This window comes from Atta cephalotes, assembly GCF_000143395.1.
Source record: "Atta cephalotes unplaced genomic scaffold scaffold00065, whole genome shotgun sequence".
NCBI lineage: Eukaryota > Metazoa > Arthropoda > Insecta > Hymenoptera > Formicidae > Atta > Atta cephalotes.
This window is the reverse complement of record NW_012130129.1, coordinates 805,566-831,130: the sequence shown is the minus strand read 5'-3', so window position 1 is coordinate 831,130 and position 25,565 is coordinate 805,566. Positions and strand designations below refer to the sequence as shown.

At 30.3% G+C, this 25,565-nt stretch overlaps 5 protein-coding genes across 5 annotated transcripts; 3 read left to right on the top strand and 2 right to left on the bottom strand.

Moving 5' to 3' along the window:
* Positions 1–2,137: 2,137 nt before the first annotated feature.
* Positions 2,138–4,166, top strand: LOC105623846 (transmembrane protein 115). Its single transcript, XM_012205220.1, has 4 exons — positions 2,138–2,588; positions 3,322–3,577; positions 3,666–3,842; positions 3,953–4,166. The coding sequence occupies exons 1-4, from the start codon at positions 2,138–2,140 to the stop codon at positions 4,164–4,166; spliced, it is 1,098 nt and encodes a 365-aa protein (XP_012060610.1).
* Positions 4,167–7,371: 3,205 nt separating this feature from the next.
* On the bottom strand, positions 7,372–10,844 carry LOC105623845 (E3 ubiquitin-protein ligase Hakai-like). Its single transcript, XM_012205219.1, has 5 exons — positions 10,808–10,844; positions 10,455–10,564; positions 9,557–9,868; positions 8,822–9,010; positions 7,372–8,124 (listed from the first exon to the last, which is right to left on the bottom strand). The coding sequence occupies exons 1-5, from the start codon at positions 10,842–10,844 to the stop codon at positions 7,372–7,374; spliced, it is 1,401 nt and encodes a 466-aa protein (XP_012060609.1).
* Positions 10,845–12,811: 1,967 nt separating this feature from the next.
* On the top strand, positions 12,812–17,624 carry LOC105623858 (CTL-like protein 1). The gene is made up of 12 exons (XM_012205231.1): positions 12,812–12,922; positions 13,823–13,968; positions 14,054–14,445; positions 14,528–14,617; positions 15,393–15,532; positions 15,664–15,850; positions 15,934–16,065; positions 16,373–16,517; positions 16,606–16,746; positions 16,851–17,010; positions 17,169–17,390; positions 17,469–17,624. The coding sequence occupies exons 1-12, from the start codon at positions 12,812–12,814 to the stop codon at positions 17,622–17,624; spliced, it is 2,022 nt and encodes a 673-aa protein (XP_012060621.1).
* A 955-nt stretch (positions 17,625–18,579) lies between these two features.
* LOC105623857 (ribosome biogenesis protein BRX1 homolog) lies at positions 18,580–20,984 on the bottom strand. Its single transcript, XM_012205230.1, has 5 exons — positions 20,889–20,984; positions 20,362–20,638; positions 19,913–20,268; positions 19,576–19,815; positions 18,580–18,588 (listed from the first exon to the last, which is right to left on the bottom strand). The coding sequence occupies exons 1-5, from the start codon at positions 20,982–20,984 to the stop codon at positions 18,580–18,582; spliced, it is 978 nt and encodes a 325-aa protein (XP_012060620.1).
* A 1,635-nt stretch (positions 20,985–22,619) lies between these two features.
* LOC105623856 lies at positions 22,620–23,918 on the top strand. Its single transcript, XM_012205229.1, has one exon. It carries the CDS (start codon positions 22,620–22,622, stop codon positions 23,916–23,918), a length of 1,299 nt encoding a protein of 432 aa, XP_012060619.1.
* Positions 23,919–25,565: the final 1,647 nt, after the last annotated feature.

Sequence of the window (25,565 nt, the reverse complement as noted above, 5' to 3'; positions counted from 1 at the left end):
CATGTTACTTCCATTCCCTGATTATGAAGAAGGATAAAGCCTCAATGTGCTTTTTTTCTGTCTTTTATTTTTTACACCTTGTTTTTTTTGCCTCTCATCCCGTTTTTCATTTTCTGTCGTTCGAAATAAAATTTATTAATGAACTTCAGAAGAAATATGTGACAAGAAATACAGTTGTTAATAGAATCGCAAAGATGAGATAAAAGATAAAACCAAGAAACAAAAAACATGTTATAGAATAAGATTTAAATAATACATTATGTATATTATGCGTAAAAAGGAACGCACTCATAATGATTCGCGAATTTAAATTTTGTCATTTGCGCGGGAACGCAGTTCGAGATGGCGGTAACTTATGGGAGAAAATCGACAAATTCATGGTTAACGAGACGAGAAAATAATGAGCGTAATATTTTTTGCGAAAGAAATATCCCGCCGCGAGTCGCCACTCTACGGATGTAGGACACCCTTTACCTACGAGCGGTCACATATATTCTCAAAAATTACACCAGACAGCGATATAATAATAATTATCAAATTATTATATGAATGTTATTTTTTGAATCTATTTTACAACAAAAAATAATATATAATAGAAATAGAATATGATTAGGGCACACAGTGAATGCAAAAAGTAATTATACAGGAAAAATTTTTTTTATAAAAATCTTATTTGTAGAAAATAATTATATAATGAATACGTTAAAAGACCTAAATAAGAGTTTCTGATCTCAGAAGATAAATTTCTCGACTATACTTTTTGTGAGTCAAATAATTTTTCATTTGCATTCATTGTATTTATTAACAGTACATACAAGAGCAGAATATATCTGCCGAAATCAGAAAATCATTCTTTCGGCATCAAATCATCTGACAATGACAATATATGTGAAATGTGGCCAAATAAATATTTATCGCAATTGGTGATAAATTAATTAGCAATTATCAGTAAACGAACATGACGTATTTCAAATTAAGTATCATATTTATAATTGCAGTAATAGGGTATATTATAGCTTCATTTGTAATTTTATTATACATAATCGTGAATATACATATAAAATTAATAAATACAATTTTATATTCTGTTTGTAATTAATATATATTTTATATATACTTGTATTATATATAAAATATATATTAATTAATTACAAATAAAGTTATTCTTATTTAAAATTAACTCTTTATCTCTAATCAAGACTTTTTTGACACAAGTAAAATTTCATTCTCTCTAAAATTTCTCCGAAATAAAGAAGAGAATGTTATTCCTTTTTCTAAAATCTATCTAATTATTAAAAAATTATTTGGTAATATAATAGAATTGTTAAAAAAATAACCATAAACTTTTCTACATTTGTTAAAGACCTAGAACAGTAAAAATCTTGGATTCCATATAGCACAGATTATTGCAATGTTTCAGTAACATGTAGTATTGCAAATATAGCAATCATATTACGTTGCTGCAATCAACTTAATTTCTAGATATTGTATAAAGTTGGATAAAAAAGACTTAAACTGCAGACGGAGGTTATAAATATTTGAGGTTACACATACGCACACACACACGTTTACATGCACATTCACATATGCATACATAAAGTTTATCTTTTATAACATTATTTATATATATTATATAATTTTTGATAAAAAATATTTGATGTGTGCAATGTGTTTGCATTAAAATACACATATATTCATTCTTTTATAATAATAATTCTAAAGACGTATTTAATTAAATTGATAGTGCAAAATCAGCGCTCAAAATTTGTATAATCAGCGCTCAAAATCGCATAATTAGAAAACTTACCGACTTTATTCGATGTCTTGCGCGTAGATCTCGAATTTTGAGTGATTAAGTATCAATGACGTTTTTCTGTACGAAAAATAGAATATAAATCATAGCGACCGCTAGAATTACAATTTTTATTGAGTCTTTCGACTCGTGTGTTTCTCTCTCTCTGTCTCTCTCTTTCACACTTGATTTCGATAGTAATGGATCTCTAATGATCGATATCGCGCGCAGCCAACTGCCAACGTCAGATGGCGAGCGGTGGAGTGGCAGCAGGTCGAGTAGGCAGCTTTTCCTCTCTCTGAGGGGGGAAACGCGAGGAAAGAGAGGTTAGGTTTGTTCGCGGTGATGGCGGCGATAAAGGGCCTGGGTAGGAATATTCCCTACTTAAGGCAACAGGCTGCGGCCCTGCTCGGTAATACCAGCACCAGCGTCAAGGCCATCTGCGTGGTGGTGCTGTTCTCGTATTGCCTGTCCTTCTCCGAGGAAGCGATACGCATCCTGAGCGTGACGCCAGGTTACCTGCTGCCGCCGGTCTTCTGGTTCTGGACGGCCTTCACCTTTTGCTTCCTCGAGATACACTTCTGGGAGGTGTGCGTGGACGTTGTGACCGTCGGTTTATGTGGCAAGTTGATCGAGCCCCTGTGGGGCGCTTTCGAGATGATGACGTTTTTCGCCATCGTCAACTTCGGGGTCGCAGTGCTCTCAGCGCTCTTCTATCTGTTCCTCTACATGTGCACCAACAACCCGGACATGCTCTTCAGTATACACATACACGGTTTGACCGGTTACATCGCAGGTACTTCCCTTTGATAGTTGATTGCACGAACGTTCTGATCAACTTGATTCATTGCTTTGTTCCACATCTAACGAAAAATAAATTAGAAAATAGTTTTACTGAAAAACAAAATCTATTTTACAACATTTTTTAAATATTTTATTAGTTACCTTTACCTTGAGTTACTGAATGCGTTTTCCATCAAGGATACAATTTAATACAGTAAATCATTCATTCTTGTTGTATGTTTGCCAATGTTAAATAAGAATGAAATGATTCACTGTGTTGTACTGTGTTTGCTCTAAACAAATAGATATATATTTATGTACACTTAAAATGAAATAGATGTATATTTAGAATTTGGTGAAAGCAAGATAGAAAGTTTTAATGCAGTACATTGAAGATCTTTATACTTATGACTATATAATCATAGAGTAGAGCTTTTGTTGAATCTTTACAGATCGAAAAGCCATTATAATATTATAACTGAAAAAATATATTTTAATATAAGAAATACAAATGAAATAATTATAACAAATCTTACTCAAGGAAAAGTTGTAAGATTTTAAAAATAGACTCTTATGCTCTCTAAAAATTAATTTATAGATAAAATTTTATTTTAGAGTAGTTTTTATTACTAATAAGTACAAAATATCTCTGAATTAAGTACCCTTTTTAAAAATATTTTTCTAAAGGAATTTCATGGAAATATATTTTGATACAGTTTTAAATAGAAACAATTACTTTATTACAGGAGTTGCGGTAGCAGTGAAGCAAATAATGCCAGATCATATCTTAATCAAGACACCCATTGGGAAGATCACAAATAGAAATATACCCTTAATGGTATGGATTGTGGGATTGACATTGTGGCTCGTTGGGTTACTAGAAGGTACTCATCCCACTATGTTTCTCAGTGGATTATTAATATCTTGGATATACCTGAGATTTTATCAAAAACACAATAATGGTACCCGAGGTGACATGGCAGATAATTTTACATTTGCAAGGTGAGATTTTTCTGTAATTTTGATTAGTTTCTAGGATTAATGAAAAGATTGAGTCCGACGATTGTCTTACTTCGAATTCTCTTTGCAGTTTCTTTCCAAATGTTTTACAACCACCGATAGCAGTAGTGAGTAACACCATACATGGGTTTTTTGTGCGCATTGGACTGTGCCAAAAAGTAGTTAGAAGATTTGACATGTCCAACACACCACCTGGCTTAGTTATTAATCTTCCTGGTATTGATCCTCATGACAGTGAGCGACGCCGGTGAGTAGTTACGAGAATAAAAATACAAATGCTGAAACTCAATTTTCAAATCAGTAAATATTTTGTTATTACATCGTATTCTCATCTTTCCGATCAATACTACTTTGCAGGCAAATAGCGTTGAAAGCGTTAAGCGAAAGACTAAGCAGAGATCACGCGAAACCTTGGCAACCGGACAGGACTAAGAAACACTCCCCAGTGCCTCCCGCGGTTTCCATACCGATACCTGAATCCACTACACCCAAACCACTCGCATCTCCACTCATTCCACAAGTCAGTGTCAATATACATAATCAACATCATCCTTCCAATAGCAGTACGTGATTACATGAGACTGACTGATTTCAATAGATTTATAAATTACACTGAAAAGCTTCTAAAGAGTAATCATGAATATAAGGCGCAGGCTTATAATATGGCTATATTCAATAATGGGTGCAAATCCTTTTTTTTTAGATATGCAAATCGCAATATCTATAAATAGAATTTGTTATCATTACAATATAATTTAAATCAAACTAAAATTTATGGTGTGAATATATTTAAATTTTATGAAAATTAATAATACGTACGATTAAATTAATTAAGAGTACACTTATTATATACAAAAATTCTTATTTATTCTTATAATATTCATTTTTATTCATTCTTATTCATATGCTTAAACTTAATGGAATATTATAGAAAATTTCCATATCGAATAGCTCATATAATTTTTGAAACCTAAAAATCTCTAAGACTTTAATGCCTTTAATTATAAATTGCTAGTAATTACCATTTTTATGCAATGTAAGTTGCAAGTTTCAATCTTTCATTATTCCTATATAGCAAAAAGAGATTTTGATTTTCACAATAAATTAATTATGAAAACATTTCCTGATTAAAAAGAAATTAATATACTGCCATTTATGAGAAATCAAATTTCGTGATAAGTAAAAATATGTCATATTTCTGTGATTTTATTTTTATATAATATTTATTTGTCTGTAATAATTAAAAAATACTTTCGCTACAAATTATGGGATGTCACTCCTTATTGATTATCATGCCACATTAATGTTTAAAAAAAGTATAAGTTCAGGAGATTTTTTTAACAGCATTTGAGAGAAATAAAATCAACATTTGTATCTTATGATGCTATTTTCCAAGAAATGAAACAATTTTTTGTTATACTAGATTGTATAAAAATCAATGACATGAAAATTTTAATATTTCCATAAAAAGATGATCTTACAAGTTTATAGTGCCATATGATTAAAGCGCACTGTTCCAAAAATCCAATTATAATTTAATAATAACAGATGCTGTAAAGATGCTTTCAGTGCAGTATACATAGCAACATAATTCTGTTAAGAAAACATTGAAGAAAGTGAACAGATTTCATTTTATTTAAAAATAAATTTTGTACTAATTAAAAATGCGAAAGAGATGGAATCTCGATGTTAACTTATACATATATGCATATATTGAAATCAGCTAGTTATGAAGTCATGCAGAAAAAGTTCTGCACATTTACATTTCAAGTAAAACATAAATATATATTTTTTCAACAAATTGTTCTAAATCATTATAATCAACATAGAATATAATATTAATTTACTATTATCAGTTCTATTTGATTTTTAATTTCTAAATGATTTTATACATGAAGATGTATAAAAATTCCAATTTAGATTGCATAACTTTATTTTGTACAGGATCGTTAATTTTATGTAAATGCGTATTTAATGTTGTAAAATGTATTAACATTTTTCGTTCATTTATTATATACATTCGTATATACATAAACGGTATTGCGTGGAAATGGAAGATAGTTTTAATAATAATTATAATGAGGTATATATCTTGTATATAAAATTTCACGATAATACAGACGAATTTGTAAATATAATAAAGATTGATGTAAAACGTAAAGGGAACAAGATATTAAAAAGAGGAAATGATTATACATAGCGATTACATATCGCTATGTATAATCATTATACATATAATGGAATGATATCAAGAGCTATTTTTATGTATGGTGAGAATAAAATTTTGGAAGTATGTAATTATGTTCTGAGCAATTTTGGCCATCTATTTAATGCAATGATATTGACAAATCTTTTAAGTGCTTTTATTAAGTATTTAGTCAAATGATATTTATTACACTATGTCTGAAAAATGGAAGGCCAAAATTCGTTTGAGTGTGAATGATGTATTTGTTGAAGAAGCCTGTTTTAAGAATCTAATGTAATTATTACATGCATATGTACATGTTATATACACACACATACACATATATATATATATACATATATACATATATATATATATATATGTATATGTGTATCAATTTTGTACATAAATTACAATCGTTACAATCTGTACAATATTAAATTCTACCGACAAAATATCTGTATTTACTTCATTACCAATACATTTTAAAATCAATATGGACGAAAGGAAAAGAGTCAGAGTAGGAGATTCAGGAAATCCTTAATAATTTGTAAATATATTTCAAATACTAGAATAATTAAAAATTCATAAATCTTTTATCAAGGGATATAATCTCATTATTATAATGTCTTGTATCAAATATATACAAGTATATTATATATAAACTTTTTTTGATAACTTTCTTAAAATAATAGATGTTTTTCAATTCTTTATAACGGAACGCCATGTTTCAATAGAACATAATATTGATGCTTCTATTTTTATCAGAGAAAAATATCGAGAAATCTTGACGAACATATAATAACTAAATCAATTTTATTGTAAAAATTAAAACAATGTCGCTTATCAGGTATAAAATATTGATAATTGTATAATATATAAAAAATAATATAGAACACATATCATATAAGCATCTGATGCAGCTACATCATTTATATATATATACAATATAATAGATTGGATTCCGAAAAATTGTGAATTCTTAAAATTTTGTACTTTTTAAATAATATAAAATATATAACAATCATTATAGCTTCAAATTTAAACGCTTATACAATATACGCTCTATATGATAAGAAACATTTTAATTCGATATACATTTATAATGTAGACTCATTCATACAATAACGATATAAATATTGAAATATAAAAAATGATGCGCTTGTGTATATACAGACATATATACGTATCCGCGCAATAGTAGATAGGATGTCATTTCTATAATTCAATATATTCACCGTTATGTAGATCATTGTATATTATATTGGGAAATTATATACATTTATGTAATGTCCCCAAATTTTTCTTCAAGGGATTTAATAAATAAAGCCCCAATAAGCTGTATATGATAATCAATATAACATTTTTCTTTTTTCATTTTATTGGGGTTATCAGATCCCTTCAGAGAAATATAGGAACATTAAATTCAAACCGAATAATCTTGGGTATATTTTTACAATTTGTTTCTTATTTAAATTGAGAAAATGTTTTTTTCCACTTAGAAATTTTCTCCACTTAGAAATATATATAAAGATAGACTCAAACTCACATCGACTACTCTACCACTAATTAATTACAACATTCGTCTTTCTTATCTATAAAACTGCTGTTGATGTTGCGACCATTGTGATTGTGGTGGTGGTGGCGGTTGTTGCTGAGATGGTGGACCGTATTGAGGTTCCTGTATATAACCAGTAGGGGATGGCCGTATGGAGGTCGGTGCCGACGATACGTACTGTTGCTGCTGCTGCGGTGGTGGCGGCGGCGGCACATAGGACACCTGAGTGGGATGTTGCGGCTGTGAATAGTATTGTTGTGTCGGCTGCGACACCGGCGGTGGCACATTATAACCGCCGTAATTGACTGTCGGTGGTGGCGGCGGAGGCGGTGGTGGTGGCGCCGGATAATAATGATGACTCTGTTGCGCGTGAAGATCATGCGTAGCTAGAGACGTTGTATCTTGGATCGGAACTGTGATAAGATTGGTTCGCATAGGAGCATTATTTGGAGGCGGTGGTGGCGGTGCGGTATTCTGCGCATAACTCTGCATCGACATCATCGCTTGCTGCTGCTGTTGCTGTTGTTGTTGCTGCCTATGTTGTCGATGTTGTTCCAATGTTGGTTGTTGATTTACCAGTGAGTTCACACGAGGATCGTTACCCATGATCGGTTGAACCATGTGAGACTGCACAGATTTAAGCCGCGTGTTTTGCATCTGTACGGAAGACACCTTCGTTAGTTGTGACTCCATCTCTGGTTTAGTGTGTATATATTGCGGAGGATCAACCTGCATTCCTTGAACTGGTTGAGGTGGCGCCGAAATATGCCGATGATTAATGTGAGCCTTAAATATAATAAATTAGAAAAAGTGTTAAATTTATGTCAACGCATCTGGATAATCTAATAATATTTTTAGGTCGATATTCATAGCCATTTCTTATATTTAAGTGTCTAAATTTAATAATCTTAAAATATCACAAACCAATCATAGAGTGGTATTTATAGATGTTATAATATATTCCAGATTGTTTTAAGCTTGATTCTATGTAATCTTAAGATTTCATTTAATAAAACAATTGTACATACAACGATTGATTTCAATATTATATTCAAAACAATTTTAAAGTACAAGATTAGACTGTAATATCATCCGTAGAACTGTATTAGTATCTTAACAGAAGTAATAAAAGTACCAAATTTTTTTAATCATTAAAAAGACCAAAATAAATTACTATAAAAATAAAGAGATAAAAAATACTTCATTAATGTAAGAATAATTATTGAAAAATTAAAAAATTCAGAATCCTATCTTTTACGCAAGAAATATAATATTAATCTAAAAAAATAAAAACAGTCAATGACTCAGTACTTCTAGTGTTAAAGACTTAAGATGTTACTTAAGACAGTCATGAAATAAAGATGAAATAAAGATTATAAATACCAACTTGAAAGATTAAATTTTACTACATCATTAATTATTAATCATACGAAAATTTTCTTGTGTATTTATAATATACAATTTTATCAATATTTTCATTTACCTGTAGATCTCGTTGGCTCAAGTATGTTCTTCTACAACCAGCATTTCCATATCTTGTTCCACCATGTGTACACATGAATACAGTACCCAGGCCAGTTTGCTCCACTCTAGATACTTTCTCCATACAACGAGGGCAGACTTTATCTTCTCTCTTGGCACAAGATAGGCAGAAAACATGTTTGCAAGGTATCTAAAAAATATATTAAATACATTAGGAGCAAAAGTTAAAGCCAAAAATTAGAAAGATGCACGTGAGAATGATCGATTCATAATCGATGGATTTCGAATTTAATCGCGAATCTCAACTTCTGCTGAAGCATCGGGTGATTCGACGTTCGGTCTATGAACTAACAATCTGTGGATCCAGGTTCAATCCCATCCTAACACATACACAACATTTTTCCTGCATTTAAGCTATGCTCTATCTACGAGTTAGAACCTCAACGGAGATTTAGATTAAGGAGCACTATTTGCTACATTACATATCCCTCTAATTAAAAAGACAAGTTTAATTAAGTGTATGCAATACTTAAAAATAAGTTGACATTTTACTGATTAATTTGACTCCGCTGGAATCAAAGGTCAATTAAAAAAGAAAACTTTCAGCTTATATGTTTCGCTTTGAAGATTGTGAGTGAAGGAGTATAAGGGATGACACATGCATCAAACTCAATAAGATTTGATACAAGAAATGAATTTGGTCCATTCTAATAACAAAACTAATAACAAAACGTACCATACGACCATAGATGAGAATAGGTTTCAAACATTTGTCACAGCAATGTATCATAGGATTCAATACTTTCTCTCCTATAAGATTCACCCGATGGTCCCATCTCAAACGCAGCATCGGCTCAGGTGGTCCACGATTGATGGTCGTGAAAGTCGGTGCTTCTAGCTGTGATATATCAGCCTCCAAGTCGAACTGTTGCTCGAGAGAAGGTTGCTGAGTCACGGGAGGTTCATGTTCATTCTGCTCCCCACCAGCTGTTTCTGTAGAAGTATCCTCCGTTTGTTGCGGAGTCTCTTCTTCATCGCTTTCTATAACCTACAAGCAATTCAATGCATAAATATTTTATATTAAATTAAAATTATTAAAACATTATTTTACATTTATAGTTTAGATTAATACGCATAAAAATTTGCCTTATATATTATGGGAAAAAAGTTCGTGGCATTTTTCCCGTTAGTTTTTTTAATGCCCATGGCATTAAAAAAACGCCACGAACTTTTTCCCACACCTAATACAATATCTAAGAAAATGCAATGATATAATCAATTATGATAATAAAATAATACATATATTGTATTAAATAATGTGACAATATCATTATTAAGTATTAATTGCTTAAATATTTATATATTATTACATTAAACTTTGCTACTTTTATATAAGAGCTTTTAGTACTAATTCAGTATAATGTAAGTAACTGAATTATATATAAAATTATATAATAGTATTATATATAAATATAGATTTCAAAAAGTGGATTGTATAATTTATTAAAGTTAGTTTTATATAAATAATTGTATAAGTCTCTATCATTTTATGTAAATATTATATTGAGGAATAATTGACAAAAATATTTGTACTGATTTTTTAACATAACACTTTTGATCTAAAACTGATTTACCTTAACTTGCTTCTTGGATCTTCCTCTGGAAGCCCGACCCCCTCGGGTACGTCCACGACCTCGGCCACGAGCTCTGCCCCTCATTCTTTTACCTCCATTCTCCTCCATCCCTGAAATCAATACATTATAATTGGATTGCTACATTCAATATCTCAACAAATTTTGTTATAAATACAAATCAATTCTTCTTACAAGAATTTTTTTCTTTAAAACAAAAAAAGGATAATTATCAACAATTTATTCATGCATTATTTGTAGTTAATCAATGAAATGCAAGTATTCACAAATATAATTTTTAAAGATGATTAGAAGATAAAATTTAGAAGTTAAAGATTGAGAATAATAAAATATACATTCTGAATCTGAATCTGAGTCAGAAAAAATTTTCATGTTGTCGATTTAACTTCTTCTCGCGGAATTCCTGGTATTTCGTGATCGGCAATTGTATCTCAAATGAAACGTTAAGGTTATGTTCTGATCGTTACTCTGGCGCTTCTCGAGGATAAAGGCGACGAAGGGCAAGACTGTCACTAGCGATACTCACAATTGATATTTGACGATTAAATATTTGTTTTGCCTCAAGCCGTCAAAAAAACTGTTTTCACAACATGCCGTTGGTAATATGCGCGACTCAACCTTGCAATATAATCTTATAACATTGTTGATATGTGACACGTAATAAACGGATTGCCTTTCAGGCGCATGAGCGACATGAGCGTTCAAGTTTGACACCACAAGAAGGTTTCTCTCTGCCCTGTATCAAGTGCACGATGTAAACTAGGCCAATGCATAAGCGAATCAACTAATCAGAATCTTTCTTTTCTTCCCATTCCATGAAAAAGAGAATTTCGATTTCCTTAGCTCGAATCACAGTATAATCAGTAGGGACACTCTGTGTCGGCACTTTGGATCTCTGCGTTGCAGTCACATGAACATCCGCCATGTTAACATTTGAAAAATCCAGGACTGAAAGAGGATATAATGCCATGCGATAGTCCATTGCTTTGCTCTAAAAAATAATTAAAAATGCCGTGTAAACATAGTCAATGTAAAAATATCAATGTATAAATATTATCTTTTTTCACAAAATTACATTTGATTATGTTTAATTAAGTTAACCTAGCATAAACTCCTTACTTTTTGTAAAAAAATTTACCTTACGATATCTTTGGGATAACGAAAAAAAGTGCATTGTGAATTTTTACTATTATTACATTGCATTATTTAATACTGCACATAACATAATTTTTCTTTTTTTTATTACATTTTTTAGAAATATTTGGCGCAGCTCTTAAATTGTCTTCTTTTGCCACGGATATCTGCTCACACAGGATCTGTGTAATATATACGTTCTTGCCATCTTGCATTTCATTGGATTCGGTCCTAAACAAAAGCTGCACAGCCATACCGTTCGCTACGCGAACAGTACATTTTTTGAGTATTTCTACTGCTTATACTGTGGCTCGAATCTACAATAGATTTTTAAGTCTTAAGTCTTAAGTTAAGGAATGGACAAATCACAATCACTTATTCTTCCTTCGACAGTAGTTGATCAATTTCTTACGACTTAAAGCTTAAAATACTTAGGGCACGTACGATCAACGTGATGCTACACACTCTTTGAAGCGTTTTTTAATTGATCAGTTTGTAAAATTCTTTCTTCTAATTGGTCCATCAAATGCTTCAAAGCATTTGTATCTAGACTTTGATCACCGTCATGGACACTTGCTTACAAGTGCTATAAGCGCCAAAGCGAACGCAGCCATTGTGTATGCGTGGCTATGGGTGTGGTCTCATTGTAAATGCTTTGATTGACCAATCGGAAAAAAGAATATTAAAAATTGGCTTATCAAAGAATATTTCAAAGCACTCGTAGCATCGACTCCCCGATGTCCCCGATAATCTCCATGGACCCCATGTGATGTACGTGTTCGTTGCCGTGGAAACGACGATATTACGTCCGAACGCGGATCACAGGACCGTCTACGATGATTGTGACGCCCGGTATAAAAAATTATGTGAACTTCGAAATTTCCGACTGACTTTATAAAATGATCTCTACGTGAATTTGCGACAACGACAATTAGAAAAAGATAAAGAGTATATTAAAGTGATATATATTGGTAAAAATCAATAAAAACGAATTTAAATTACGACGAGTGAAATCAAATAGAACGTTTGTTAATGGACAACACCGTCGCAATTGAGAATCTCGTTTATTATCATTCCTACGACACTGAACGTAGTTGTACTCCCAATACTGTGAATCAAAAGGGACGCGCGGCGGCAACAATAACGACTCTGCTGGAACAAGTGTCTTATCAATCTTGTGCAACGGTGCAGTGATATCGATGAAAATGTCTTGCTGCGCCGGTAGCAAGAATGAGGAACGCACCGAGCCGACACGAGTACGGGGATGCACGGATGTTTTTTGGCTGTGCTTCTTCATAGCGTTCTGGTTTCTTATGGTATGTTTATACATAGTTGACGCTGTGTATATCTGATGTCATGCATTAATTTCCTTTTTTTACATAACAGACACATTTGCAACAATATTTTGACATATTTCGAAATATATTTCAAGGTATCTGAATTGCCGCTGATTCTTCAAGAATATAGTTTCTACAAAGTGTCTGTTAGAAATTTTATTGGTAGCAGGATTGATAAAAACTAATGTTTTTTTAAGAATAAAACTGTGTTTCTTCTTAAATATGTTTTTAATGCTTCAAATATGCTTTAAACAGTATCATAAAAAAACATTTAAAACATCAATAAAGCATGTTTTAAACTGTTTAAAACAGGTTTTTAACTCTGATTGGTAGGGAAGCAACAGATTTAATATAAAATCTATGACATATATGTGTATATGTTCTTTGTATTTAACGTAAACTAATGTACATTTATTGTATTTGAAAAGAAAATTAAATTTCAAGTTTCAAAAATGAGATAGCAAGTTTTAGTATAGCGACAAAGAACAGGTTGTTGCAGAGTGCTAGTAGGGATATAGCAAAGTTTGTCAGTAAGATGCAACGATAGATTAATAACTAAAATTAAGCAAAATTTGCTTATTGTATAATTATTATACATATATATTATACATATATATATTATACAGGTTATATACATATATAGGAATCTATGACTTGCTATTAAGATTGACAATAATTAACTTACAATTAGTAGTGATGAGACTTATGATGACATAACAATTATACTGACACACATATGTATACATATATATATATATATATATATATATATAAACTTTGACAGCATTCTCATAATTTATTGCAAAAGATATTTTTTCATTTTAGTTTTTATAAATAAACTTAAAGTTTATCATAATATAACAATTTATTTGTTTACAGATCTTAATTGCTGCCTTTGCAATAGTTTATGGCAATCCTTTGCGACTCATAAATGGATACGACAGTTTTGGGAACACGTGTGGCATGAAGAATAATCCACAGTTTGGCAGCATGGAACTTTCTGGACAAGATACCAGCGACAAACCGTTAGTCACATATATTTCTTCCTAATTGAGCCAATTGAGTATTCATTCCTGTAACAATACTTCAAATAAATATGTTATATTCCAGATACTTATTTTTCCTGGATATAAATAATGTCACGCAGTCATTGAAGATTTGTGTAAAGAAATGTCCCGACAGAATTTTGCGGACAATGGAAGATATCTGTAAATTTTACAAAGAGACAGGATCACAGTTGTGCCACGATAGACCGGGCGGTGATTTCAGTGCGTGCAACAGCGAGAGTAGTATATTCAAGAACGGATCTTGCCCTGAACGACCGGTTTACCCAAGTATACCTGTTTTAAATCGATGTATCCCTAAGGCAGTGAAGGAAGTGAGCGAAACAATAATCTCAAATTTATATGGTTTAATCAATTCGTGGGATGTTATTGAACAGGTTTTGGGAGACTTATGTAAAACCTGGAAGCAAATTCTGGCATTATCTTTTGTTGCCTGTGGTAAGAATTTAGTATACTATTGCATAATAACATAGTGTAGAAGCTGTATATAGATTGTACTTAACTAATCTTTTTGTTTCAGTTTTATCACTCTTTACAATAGCTATTTTTCATTTATTGGCAAGTGTTGTAACATGGATTATAATCGTACTTGTAAGCATTGCTTCCACAGGTAAGTTGCATTTTGGAAAATTATAAACTTACAAGGAAATCTAGCTTTTCAATAAATGTATACATACATGTCACAAATTAGCTTATAAATGAACAATGTTTGCAGACAATAAATAAATATATATCAATAAGTGTATGTGCATTTTTTGCAGAAAGGAATTATTATTAAAATAAAAACAAGAAAGATTTCTCAAGATAATATTTTTATGAAATTGTAATAATTGTTTAAATATTGTATATCTATTGTTGATCAATGATTGTTGGTTAAATAAACAAAGAAATAAATTGAGCTATTAGCTATTTGAATTTGAAAATGCACATGTAGTACTTAGAAAATTTAATACTTATCTTTTTAAAACTTTTAGTGAATCTCACTCTGAAAATAAAATCTTGCTCTTAAAGATTAAAAATTTCCCATTTTTTTCATAGCTTAATTTGCACTCCTTAGAGTGAGAGCTCATTTCAAAGAATTTAGAAAATAGCTTTGACTAATAAAAGGATATAACATTTTTTATTTTACTATTTTTTAGTTTTGAAAATATATATAGATGCTATGAATATATCTGTGTCTATATTTTAAAGAATTAGTTGTAGAATATAAAATTGATATAAAAAATAGTTCATAAATGTTATATTTGTGTTTTTATCTTTTTTTAAATTACTTATGTATATGTCTATACAAATTATTATAGATAATAAATCTCAAAACTTATCTTATATTTGATATATTAAGCAGATTTTATTACAAAAAAGTAATAAGGGCATTTTTATTACAGTGGGTACAATTCTTTTGTGGATGACATATGTTGATATTAAGAAAACCTTGGACAAAACTGATCCAAATCAACTTCTTGAAGAAGCTGTCAGAAATGAAAGAGCATTTCTCGCATTTTCCATTATTGCTACTATTATCACTGTAAGTGTTATTCTATAATGAAAAAGATACAGATATGTATTTATCTGTACATATATAATATTTATAAATATACTTATTAACTTTATTATAAATAATATAGAATTTCTTTTTTTAATTTTATCATTTTACAGGTTATTTTACTGTTTCTTTCATGTATATTACGCAAACGCATCAATTTTATGGCGGCACTATTCAAAGAAAGTGCAAAATGCTTAAGAGAATTGCCTGGCTTATTTTTCCAACCAATCTTGACATTTATATCTTTGATATTGTTTTTTGCCTTTTGGATATTTGTAATTCTTTGTCTTGCAACAGCAAGTAAGTATCTTACAATAGATGTAATTGAAAATCGAGCTTATTTTATGATCATAAGTAAATTTCTTATTTCTGCTTTATTATAGATTATCCTGAAACAAAATCAGTACAAATGTATAAAAATACTATATTTGATCCTGTCAACTTAAGCTCGGTTGGTGAAAACGCTCCATTAATTGAAGAGAAGAAGATCGATTTTTTTCTTGATTCTTTCAAAAGTAATTTATTGTTTCATATGTATACGTATGTGTATACATACATATATATATATATATATATATACACACACATACATGTATATATATGTATGTGAAAAAATGCAAGCGTATACATGTATATCTTGGCTGTGTTTCAAAATTGATTTCCAGCGAAAATCAAGAGACAGTAATATCTCTGTGCTAACATGTGCAGTCTACAATTTGTGTTATGTACATTATAGATTTTCAACATTAGCAATGTAAATTTTGGAACATAGCCTTATAATTAATAAAGAAAATGAAATAAATTAAATTATTAACATTTCAGCTTTTACTCTCGTGGAATATGTTGATGTGACTTGGGTGAAATACATGTGGTGGGTATATCTTATAGGATTGATATGGACATCGGAATTTATTATTGGATGTCAAGGCATGGTAATATCAGGTTCTGTTGCTCACTGGTACTTCAGGTAATATTTATAACAAATTGGTGTAGAATATATATGTAGACATATTTATATTCGATATGCTTTAATAATAACCAATTTCTCTCATTAGGGATAAAAACGCCAGCTCATTTCCAGTATGTTCATCCATAGGACATTTAGTTTGCTATCACATGGGTTCTGTAGCATGTGGATCACTTTTGATAACTATGTTTAAGTTACCTAGATTGATTTTAACATATTTGTATGCTAAGTAAGTTTTTTCGTAAAAGAAAGCCAAATATTCATCACTTTTTATCAAGGATTTTTTGGTTTTTGATTACATCCTTGATTACGTGTCATTTTTTTATTTTACAGATTCGAAAAAACTAAAGAAACATCTCCATGCGCTCAGTGTGGTTTAAAATTCTGCATTTGCTGTTTCTATTGTTTGGAAAAATTCATTCGCTATATGAATCATAATGCATACACTGTTGTTGCTATAGAGGGTACCCACTTTTGCAATGCAGCCAGAATAGTATGTTCCAGTTTTAAAGTTTTATATCTATCTTTATAGAGACTAGACAATAAAAATAAATAAATAAATAAATAAATATATTTTATAATAAAATAATATACACATTTTATTAATATAATAAGATATGAATTTTTTGTATATTTTGTAATTTCTTTAAGGCTTATGCAACACTTGTTAGTAATGCTCTTCAAATAGCAGTGATCAATGGATTTGGCGATTTTATATTGTTCTTGGGAAAGTGTTTCGTTACAGCTGCAACCGGAAGCATTGCATTACTTTTTATGAGACAAAACCCGGAGTTACATTTTTACGCTATCCCGATTTTTGTTATTTGCGTTTTCTCGTTTTTCATTGCTCATTGTATAATTTCCCTTTACGAAGTAAGTTAAATACACATATACCAACATATTTCATATGAGAATGATTTTTATTAAATGATATCTTTTATAATAATTTAGACTGTTATCGATACACTATTCTTATGTGTATGCGAGGATAAGAATTTAAACGGTGAAAATGGAAAGTGGCGTCAGTCTGCATTAGCACAAATCGGAGCCTCTAGCAGTAACGCAAACGGACAACAATCTCACGAAATGACACCAATAAACGGATAAGTATCCGATATTTTAGACATCTTTTTTATACACATTTTTGTACACATATTTTTTTATATGATAGAATACTTACTCTTGCATTTTATCACTAATAAGATTAATAAGAGTACATTCCTCTTTCGTTCACGCGTGCAATATTTATATTGTTATGCAAACAACCTTACAATAATTTGTCTCAAATTATTTTTATAATAACTAAAAGAAATATTTAAATTATATGAAAATATGATTCATTCATAATATATTTTTAATATATGACGAGATTTATATTAAAATAAGAAAGATATATTATAAATAAGTGAAATACTTTTTGTTTAATTGTGTGTGATTTCATAATATCAATTTCTTTTTTCTCATAGTATTTAAGAATGAACTCATTTCTTAAGACTACAGGTCTTCTTTTGTGATAAATCATGTCAGAATATTCTGAATTATTATGCTTTTTGGTATCTCAAAAAAATATTTGGAGATATTTGGTAATCTTAATTGACATGTAAAATATTCGTAATTGCAAATGCCTTACTATTTGATAATGTGAACGAATTATGATTATAAAACAGAAAATAATGTGGTGTCAATTAATTGCTCACTTTGAGATTTAAAATCCATCTTGTATTTAGCATTAACTTTTGATTTAACTGCCAGATTTTAAGGTATTACAGAATATTTTACAATATTCATTAGAATCATTGAAAAAGAGGTTAGATTATGATATTATATTTTATAAGAATTTTTTCATTTTATGGAATATATGTTTTACTCAGTACTAAATATTTAATTGATGAATAAAGATAAAGACTAGGTTAGATTTTTATCTTTTCTCTAAACTTTCATTGAAGTGCCATTGCACAAATTGAAAACTCTGTGTCTTAAGAATATTGCTTGTATAATAAGGGAATAAGAGTAATAATATTTTTAGATTTTAAGCGTACGTATAAAAAAAAGCGAGTGCAAGTCAATAAAGCTATAAAGTACAATTATCTTTTACAAAAAAACGCATTTTAATGCATTTATATAAAGTGCAATTGTTTGTAGTTCAAGAAATTGTTAACACATAAAAGATGGCTTATTTATTATACTAATGAAAAGAATTGTTCCTTTGCTAATTGCAAAATGAAAAACCTATTTTCTAAACTTTACACGTAAGTTTCATTCCTTCCAATCAAAAAGTTTGAAATAAAATAATTAGATGTCCAATGTTCACACTTAGATAATAAGAGGCTTTATACTTCGATGTACAAAATATATATTGTTAGATATTTTAATACAATGTATTAAGCAAGTGCTTGTGCGAGATAAATATATAATTAAAATATATATCTAATTGTAAGTTTCTAAGATATATTTAAAGTATTTTAGATTGATAAATTTGTGTACTAATAAATATAACATATTAATGACGAAGTACAAAGCAGTATGATTCAACATATTCTAAATATTCAACGATATTAATAACATATTGTATCGTGTTGTATTAATATTTTTTTTAAATTACACATATATATGTTTGTGATTGAAAACATTTGTATTAATAGCTTTAAATTATTTTATTATTAACTTGAATAATTTACGGGCACAATACTTGCAAAGAAAAGGCAATTCAAAATTAGTTATGTATGTACTTAATAACATTATACAGATGTAAATATATATATGTACATGAGATTATTTAATTAATTTTCATGAAATTGTCATATAAATAATGTAAGAACTAGAAGATTTTTTTATCACTTTCCTCTTTCTTTATATTTATTTAAAAATTCTCATTATGTTAAAGTTTTATTTAATGATAGATATTAAATAATTCCATCATACAAGAGAAAACATCTCTCATTTATCATATTAAAAATATATTTTGTTAATGATATTACAAAATAATATTCATTTTATCTTCTTCTTTTTTTGAAGCTTTTGATTTTACAGATTTTGCTTTTTTAACTTTTTTAGCTACCACAGGTTTCTTTTTTATCTTTTTCACTTTATTTTTCACAAGCTTTTTTGTATTTTCATTTTTATCCGTCTCAAATTTTTCTTCCATTTCTATTGCTTTTTCCACTAAGTCACCCTTAAATATTTCATCTATGGGATTAACTGCATATGATAAGTCAGGTTTATTTGCCTGTTGTACCATTTTCTGTTCCACTCTATTTATATACTTATTAGCAGCCTTTTTTGCTAATGATTGACGAAGCTAAAATTTTTTATAAATTATAAGAAATATTGTATAAATAATGCAAAAAACAGATCATAATGCATTTATCAAATATAAAATAAAACTGTTCTATTACCTTGGCAGGGGAAATATAATTGGGATTTTCCCATAAAGTATCACTGCCGAAACTTCCACTAAATATCTTGACTGGATTCAAAACAAATCTTGGACCAATTTCGGTTAATGCACCATCCTCTGTTAAAATTTGGAAGTTTCGGAACCATATCCTGTTGTCTAGAACAGTGAATGTGTATACATGATCAAAGAATGGTTGACTTTTAGGATGATGATTTGGTACACCAAAAATCTGTGTCAGTAATTCCTTCAAGAGAGAATAATGCGCATGTGTGGTGAAATTTTCATCAAATGATAATAATGGCCGAGATCCTCTCAAACAATTTCCTGTCATTTTCAATTCTCCCATTGTATAAACTACAAATAAGTTTAATATACAATTATACAAATTATGTATAAATATATACGTTGGCTCCATATATTAAAAATTTATTAATTTGGTATATTTACTGTTTTCTATAAGAAATTTTGCACTTGGACCAGTGGGTATATTAGCGAACCACATGTAAAGATCCCGCTTCATTCGACCTTCAAACAGGATAGCTTTGTTACAATTTTTCATTTCACACATCTCGTTCACTACTTGTAAGTTCTTGGTGCGTTCCATCTTGCATTCTGGACGATGGTGTGGCATCAGTTTTTTTAAATCTTCCATGAGATGTCGATGCCTATAATTGATACCTCGAGTAGCAAATATCAACACTCGTTGCCTGTTGATCCATTTCACCTACAAGAAAAAAATTACTCCAATTTTCTTTTTCATTAAACAAATGTATACAAAGAGTAACAGTAAAGATTATAGAAAACAGTCACAATAATTATTTTTTTTTTAAATTATTGATTAACTTAACTGATTTTGATTAAACATGTTTTCTAAAAAGAAAATATTGATATGTTTTATATGTAATTCTTTTTCATTAATTAGTATTTTACAATATTAATTATATTGAGTAATTTAGTATAGGTTATTTGCAAACCTTTTTAGCGGCTGGTTCATCTGCCACTTTTTTTTTCGGTTCATCTTCTTTCTTCACATCTTCCTTCTGCTTTCTCTTTAACATTTTCTTCGTCATTATAAGAATAAACGAAATAAATGGTAGCAAGAAAAATTACACTCGCAATAGAATTACTCACAGGATTCACGTGGATGCACAACTCACGAATTAAAAAGGTCTGTTCTTTTTGGCTGAACTTTTGCACCAATTCATCTTTCAACCTCTTCTTTCCTGCTGGAGAGAAAAAGAAAAAAATGAATTGGAGAAAAGAAGAAAAAAGATGAACTGCAATAGTTCAATCAAAAAGAACAGGTCTTATTTCTGCACTATCTAAAAAGATGAATTGATGCATTCAAGTGCAATAAGTCAAAGTAAAACAGAGGTATATTTAAGCCTATTCTTTTTGGCTTAAGTTCATCTTTCTTCTTCTTCTTTCTTCCTGAAGAGAAAAGGAAGAAAGATGAATTGATGCAAAAATTCAGCTAAAAAGAACAGGCCTTATTTCATTTCAACTTATTGCATCGTATTGCAGTATGTCAGTTTCAGATAGTGCACGAATAAAGAACAGATCTAAGAAGATGAAAACTCGGGAGACGAAAAAATTGAAAAGTATGCTCGAAAAGCGGCTTGTAGGGAAAATTCAAAGTATTGATTGTACCATGATAACGTGATAAATTACATATGTATGTACATTTTATTTTTATTGCGGAAATTCTAATTGTAATATTTCATTTTATTTTGTTAGACGGAGGCTGTGTTCCAAAATTTATTGCCAACACTGAAAATCTATAGTGCACGTGACGTAGATTTTCAGTACTTGCAGTAAATTTTGAACACAGCCGGAGACTCTGACTTTTGATTGGTCCGCTATTTCCTAGTCATTCGCATTAATCGGAGCAAGATAACACATTTTTTTCCTCACGCTACAGAGCGAGATAGAATATATCTTTTCTCACTCGCAAGATTTGGTTAGAAAATGGATGACTTTTTTGATGGCTAATTTGGAAGTCGAGTGTGGATTTTAAAAGGAGGTAAAAATTACAAAAGTGAGCAAAGATTACTATGTATTGACCAATTAAATTATGAATACTTTAATGAATTTGCTCACTTTTATAATTTTCACCTCACTTCGAGATACACAATCGACCTCTTGACAGAGGATTTCTATTGTGCTATAAAGGAAGTTTTCCAGCAAGAGATACAAATTGACACAAGAGTCATTCTTCTATCCTTGTTCAATAATCAATAAGAAACAAAGACGGAATGACTCTTGTGTCGATTTGTGTCTCTACTGGAAAGCTCCCAAAATAATTTTCCAAAGCCTGAAATCCAGCCCAATTTTTTCGCAATCGACCTGCTTTCCTTTGCTTTCTTTTTCTTCGTCGAATCGCAGTTTCCTATAATTTAGAATAGGAAAAGCTCGTTCAGTATGTATATTATAGACAGAAGAGAGATGCATATAATAGCAATTCAGAATAATCAGCTAGCCAATCAAATTTTGTTTTAATCCTACATTCTTCAAGTTGTCTCACCTGTCTTTTTCCACCATGGCGGTATTATTCACGAATGAAAACATATCAGCTGATAACGGACGAATACCGGTAAAATTCGTACAAACTTGACTAAAAATTTAAAGAATTCAAGAAATCCAGGGAAAATCGAAACGAGTTCGATTTATCGACGATTTCATAAAGAGGGTTTAAAAAGAATCAAATGGCGAGGACTCTAACGATGGCTCTCAACATGTCACAAATAGAGAGGTTAATAGTGAGGCCAATCGAAGATATGCTTACTGTGGAAAACGATGATTTTACAATGAAAAACATCGACGAAGAATACGAAGATATGCCGGAAGGCAACATGGGATTTAAAAAGAGAATTATACCAGTAATTACTATAGAAGAAACGGAAGATAACATACTTCTCGATAGAAATTTAACCTATGATGATGACGCGAAAAAGTGGGACCAAATTTCAGAGCATGAAACGGGGATATTAGTGGACGAAGCGTTTGAAATCGAGGAAAATCCACATATTGACAGTAAGGAAAAAGAAGAGAGGAAAGAAGTAATTAATTGGAGACTGGCTCCAGTGGGTCATGCAGCAATAGTGTGGAATAGAGAACTACAAATGAATGAGGTACAAATGGATGAACCATGTATAGAGCAATCACATATGGAACAGCCATATACAGAACAACCACATGCGGAACCACATACAGAGCAACCACATGTGGAGTTACTACATGTGGACGAGTCACAAGATCTGCAAGTAATCAATTCTGTGACAATGACATCAAGTAGTATGTTGCAAACACAAGATAGTGAGTTTAAAACTATTGAAGAGATAAAAGAAGAAGAGCAACGATTAATGACAGAAATCGAAAGACGAGGTGAGCTGCAGAAAACGATTAATGAAAGGGTTGCAAGAATTAAAAAAATGCGTGAGTTTTTGGAGAAATTCGATAATATTGAAGAAACTGAGGCTAAAGAGGAGAATGCAGAAATAGAGAAACGATTAAATGAAGCGATAGAAGCTTATTTGGCAACAGGTGAACAAAGCAAAAATTTCAGCGATAAATTCACAATAGTGGACAACAACGGCCAAAGCATGTGTGAAGCATCAATGGTTGTTACATTGAAGGACAAAAGATTGAGGAAGAACATCCGGGAAAATAAAACGTATCGGATAACATATGATATTACAGGATCTCAAATAAATCGATCATACTGCGTGTTTACAGATGATACTACATCATCACAAACAAGCAAAGCTAGAAAGAGAACAGAGGTGAGCAGATCGGAGATAATAACGCGATCAATGATGAGCTTAAGAAGAAATTTACCAACAATATCAAATTCGAACGAAGGGATGCAACTCAGAAAAAGGAGAGATACGCAATGGTCATTGAGAAATAGAAAGACGGCTTACAAATCGAAAAAACGAAAAGAGAACGATCGAGTAACGCATGTGAGGAATGAAAAGGGAAGGTTTGTGAAGAAAAATTTGTGAGAAAATGAGAAAGCGCTTGCGATAGCTGACGAGAAAATGAACAAGGTAATCACCGATGCGGAAACAGTGTTTTCGAGTGCAGTGAGTTTTAATCTAATCCGAATTGGATCGATAACGTTTTTGGTCCCACATGCTTTATTTTAATTTCTGATTGGACAAGATTATGATTTTTGAATCAAGCATGGGTTAACTAAACTGAATCGGATTCAAACCGGTTGCACTCGAAAATGCTATTAATCTGAATCGTCAGATTAAACTGACAAGGAATCCTCAATTTTCAGAAGGTGCTGCACCATCGGTGATCATCTCTTCTTTTTCTTGTTCTTCTTTTTCTTTTCCTCTTCCTCCTCTTATTCATTCTGTCACACTTAATTCTGTCTGCTTTACTAATGACAATACAGCCAGTAACATAGATGAAAAAAGTTATTAACGAAATATACTTTCCAATCTTTCACAGAGCAGCCACAAAGAAGTAAAAATGTGAAGTCAACTCACGAGTGTGCAAAGCTCACTCGATAGGTTTCATCAGAAATTTCCAAAAACATAAAAAATTATAAGAAAACAGCTCACCAAAGCAAAACACGTTCATTCCAATTGAGTCAATTCAAACTGGTATTCATCTTGAGTGAGGCGGCTGTAACGGAAGATTTAATTAAAGAACTCAAAGGACATCAATGAGATACTATCACGAAGGAAAAGAGCAACTGACGTGTTCAGAGAAGCAATCAAGAGTGATAAACAGCCGAGGGACTGAGAGGATGAAAACGCTTGGTAATTATAAGTTACTTGGAGATTTAATTGCGAAAAGTTCATTTCATATGTAATTTATATTGAATAATTAATTATATTTACTTTATAAAAAACAAAATATTTTATATGTAATTAAAAAAAAGTATGCGACTTCGCAGTTGTTAGTGCCGGGAAAAAATATTTTATATGTAATTATATATAATTATATATAATTATATAAAGTTATATATAATTATATATAAAATATGTCCATATATATATATATATAACATTTTCCCGGGTACTTAAATTATATAAGGTAGTAAGATATAATTTGCATAAATAGTTCAAATGTATGTACTTAAATAATGTTAACTGCAAACTTTTCTATAATCTTTATTTTTTACTTCGTTTTTCAAAATTGATTGATTTAAGTCCTCTTTAATACCAAAGTATAAAGTATATCTTATCGTCTTATATAATTTATGCATCACAGCAGAGGATTATATAGGCACCTTACTTGTTGGATTTATTCTTGGGACCACAAATTATACTATTCACCCTTTCGTACTTCGGGACATACATGTCCCACCTACGAAAAAAAGTATAATTTTTGAAAAGTAATCCGACTTTTATCTTGATTTTAAAGGAAAAAAGCAACATGTAAAAAAATCGCACTCTTTGTAATGTTTTCAATAAAATATAATTATCTAAACGTTGTAAAAAATCAAATTTTGGATAGTAAAGAATAACCGTGTATTATATCGAAAAATCATAGAATTGATGCTAATCGTATATTTAGAGTCTTATTTAAATGTGAATGTTTATTATAATAGTTATATATATACATATATATGTATATATATATATATATATATATATATATATATATATATATATATAGTAGGAGTATATACT

Bases quoted from the DNA above. Each gene is read 5' to 3' on its own strand.
- LOC105623856 (XM_012205229.1), top strand. From the start codon at position 22,620: ATGGCGAGGACTCTAACGATGGCTCTCAACATGTCACAAATAGAGAGG.
- LOC105623845 (XM_012205219.1), bottom strand. From the start codon at position 10,844: ATGAAAATTTTTTCTGACTCAGATTCAGATTCAGAAT. The intron at 9,869-10,454 runs GTAAATCAGTTT...AATTGCTTGTAG, and splicing joins GATCCAAGAAGCAAGTTAAG to GTTATAGAAAGCGATGAAGA. The intron at 9,011-9,556 runs GTACGTTTTGTT...TATATTTTTTAG, and splicing joins TTCTCATCTATGGTCGTATG to ATACCTTGCAAACATGTTTT.
- LOC105623857 (XM_012205230.1), bottom strand. From the start codon at position 20,984: ATGACGAAGAAAATGTTAAAGAGAAAGCAGAAGGAAGATGTGAAGAAA. The intron at 20,269-20,361 runs GTAAATATACCA...ACTTATTTGTAG, and splicing joins AAAATTTCTTATAGAAAACA to TTTATACAATGGGAGAATTG. The intron at 19,816-19,912 runs GTAATAGAACAG...AAAAAATTTTAG, and splicing joins ATTATATTTCCCCTGCCAAG to CTTCGTCAATCATTAGCAAA.
- LOC105623846 (XM_012205220.1), top strand. From the start codon at position 2,138: ATGGCGGCGATAAAGGGCCTGGGTAGGAATATTCCCTACTTAAGGCAA. The intron at 2,589-3,321 runs GTACTTCCCTTT...ACTTTATTACAG, and splicing joins TTTGACCGGTTACATCGCAG to GAGTTGCGGTAGCAGTGAAG. The intron at 3,843-3,952 runs GTGAGTAGTTAC...ACTACTTTGCAG, and splicing joins CATGACAGTGAGCGACGCCG to GCAAATAGCGTTGAAAGCGT.
- LOC105623858 (XM_012205231.1), top strand. From the start codon at position 12,812: ATGTCTTGCTGCGCCGGTAGCAAGAATGAGGAACGCACCGAGCCGACA. The intron at 14,446-14,527 runs GTAAGAATTTAG...TTTTTGTTTCAG, and splicing joins ATTATCTTTTGTTGCCTGTG to TTTTATCACTCTTTACAATA. The intron at 14,618-15,392 runs GTAAGTTGCATT...TTTTTATTACAG, and splicing joins TGTAAGCATTGCTTCCACAG to TGGGTACAATTCTTTTGTGG.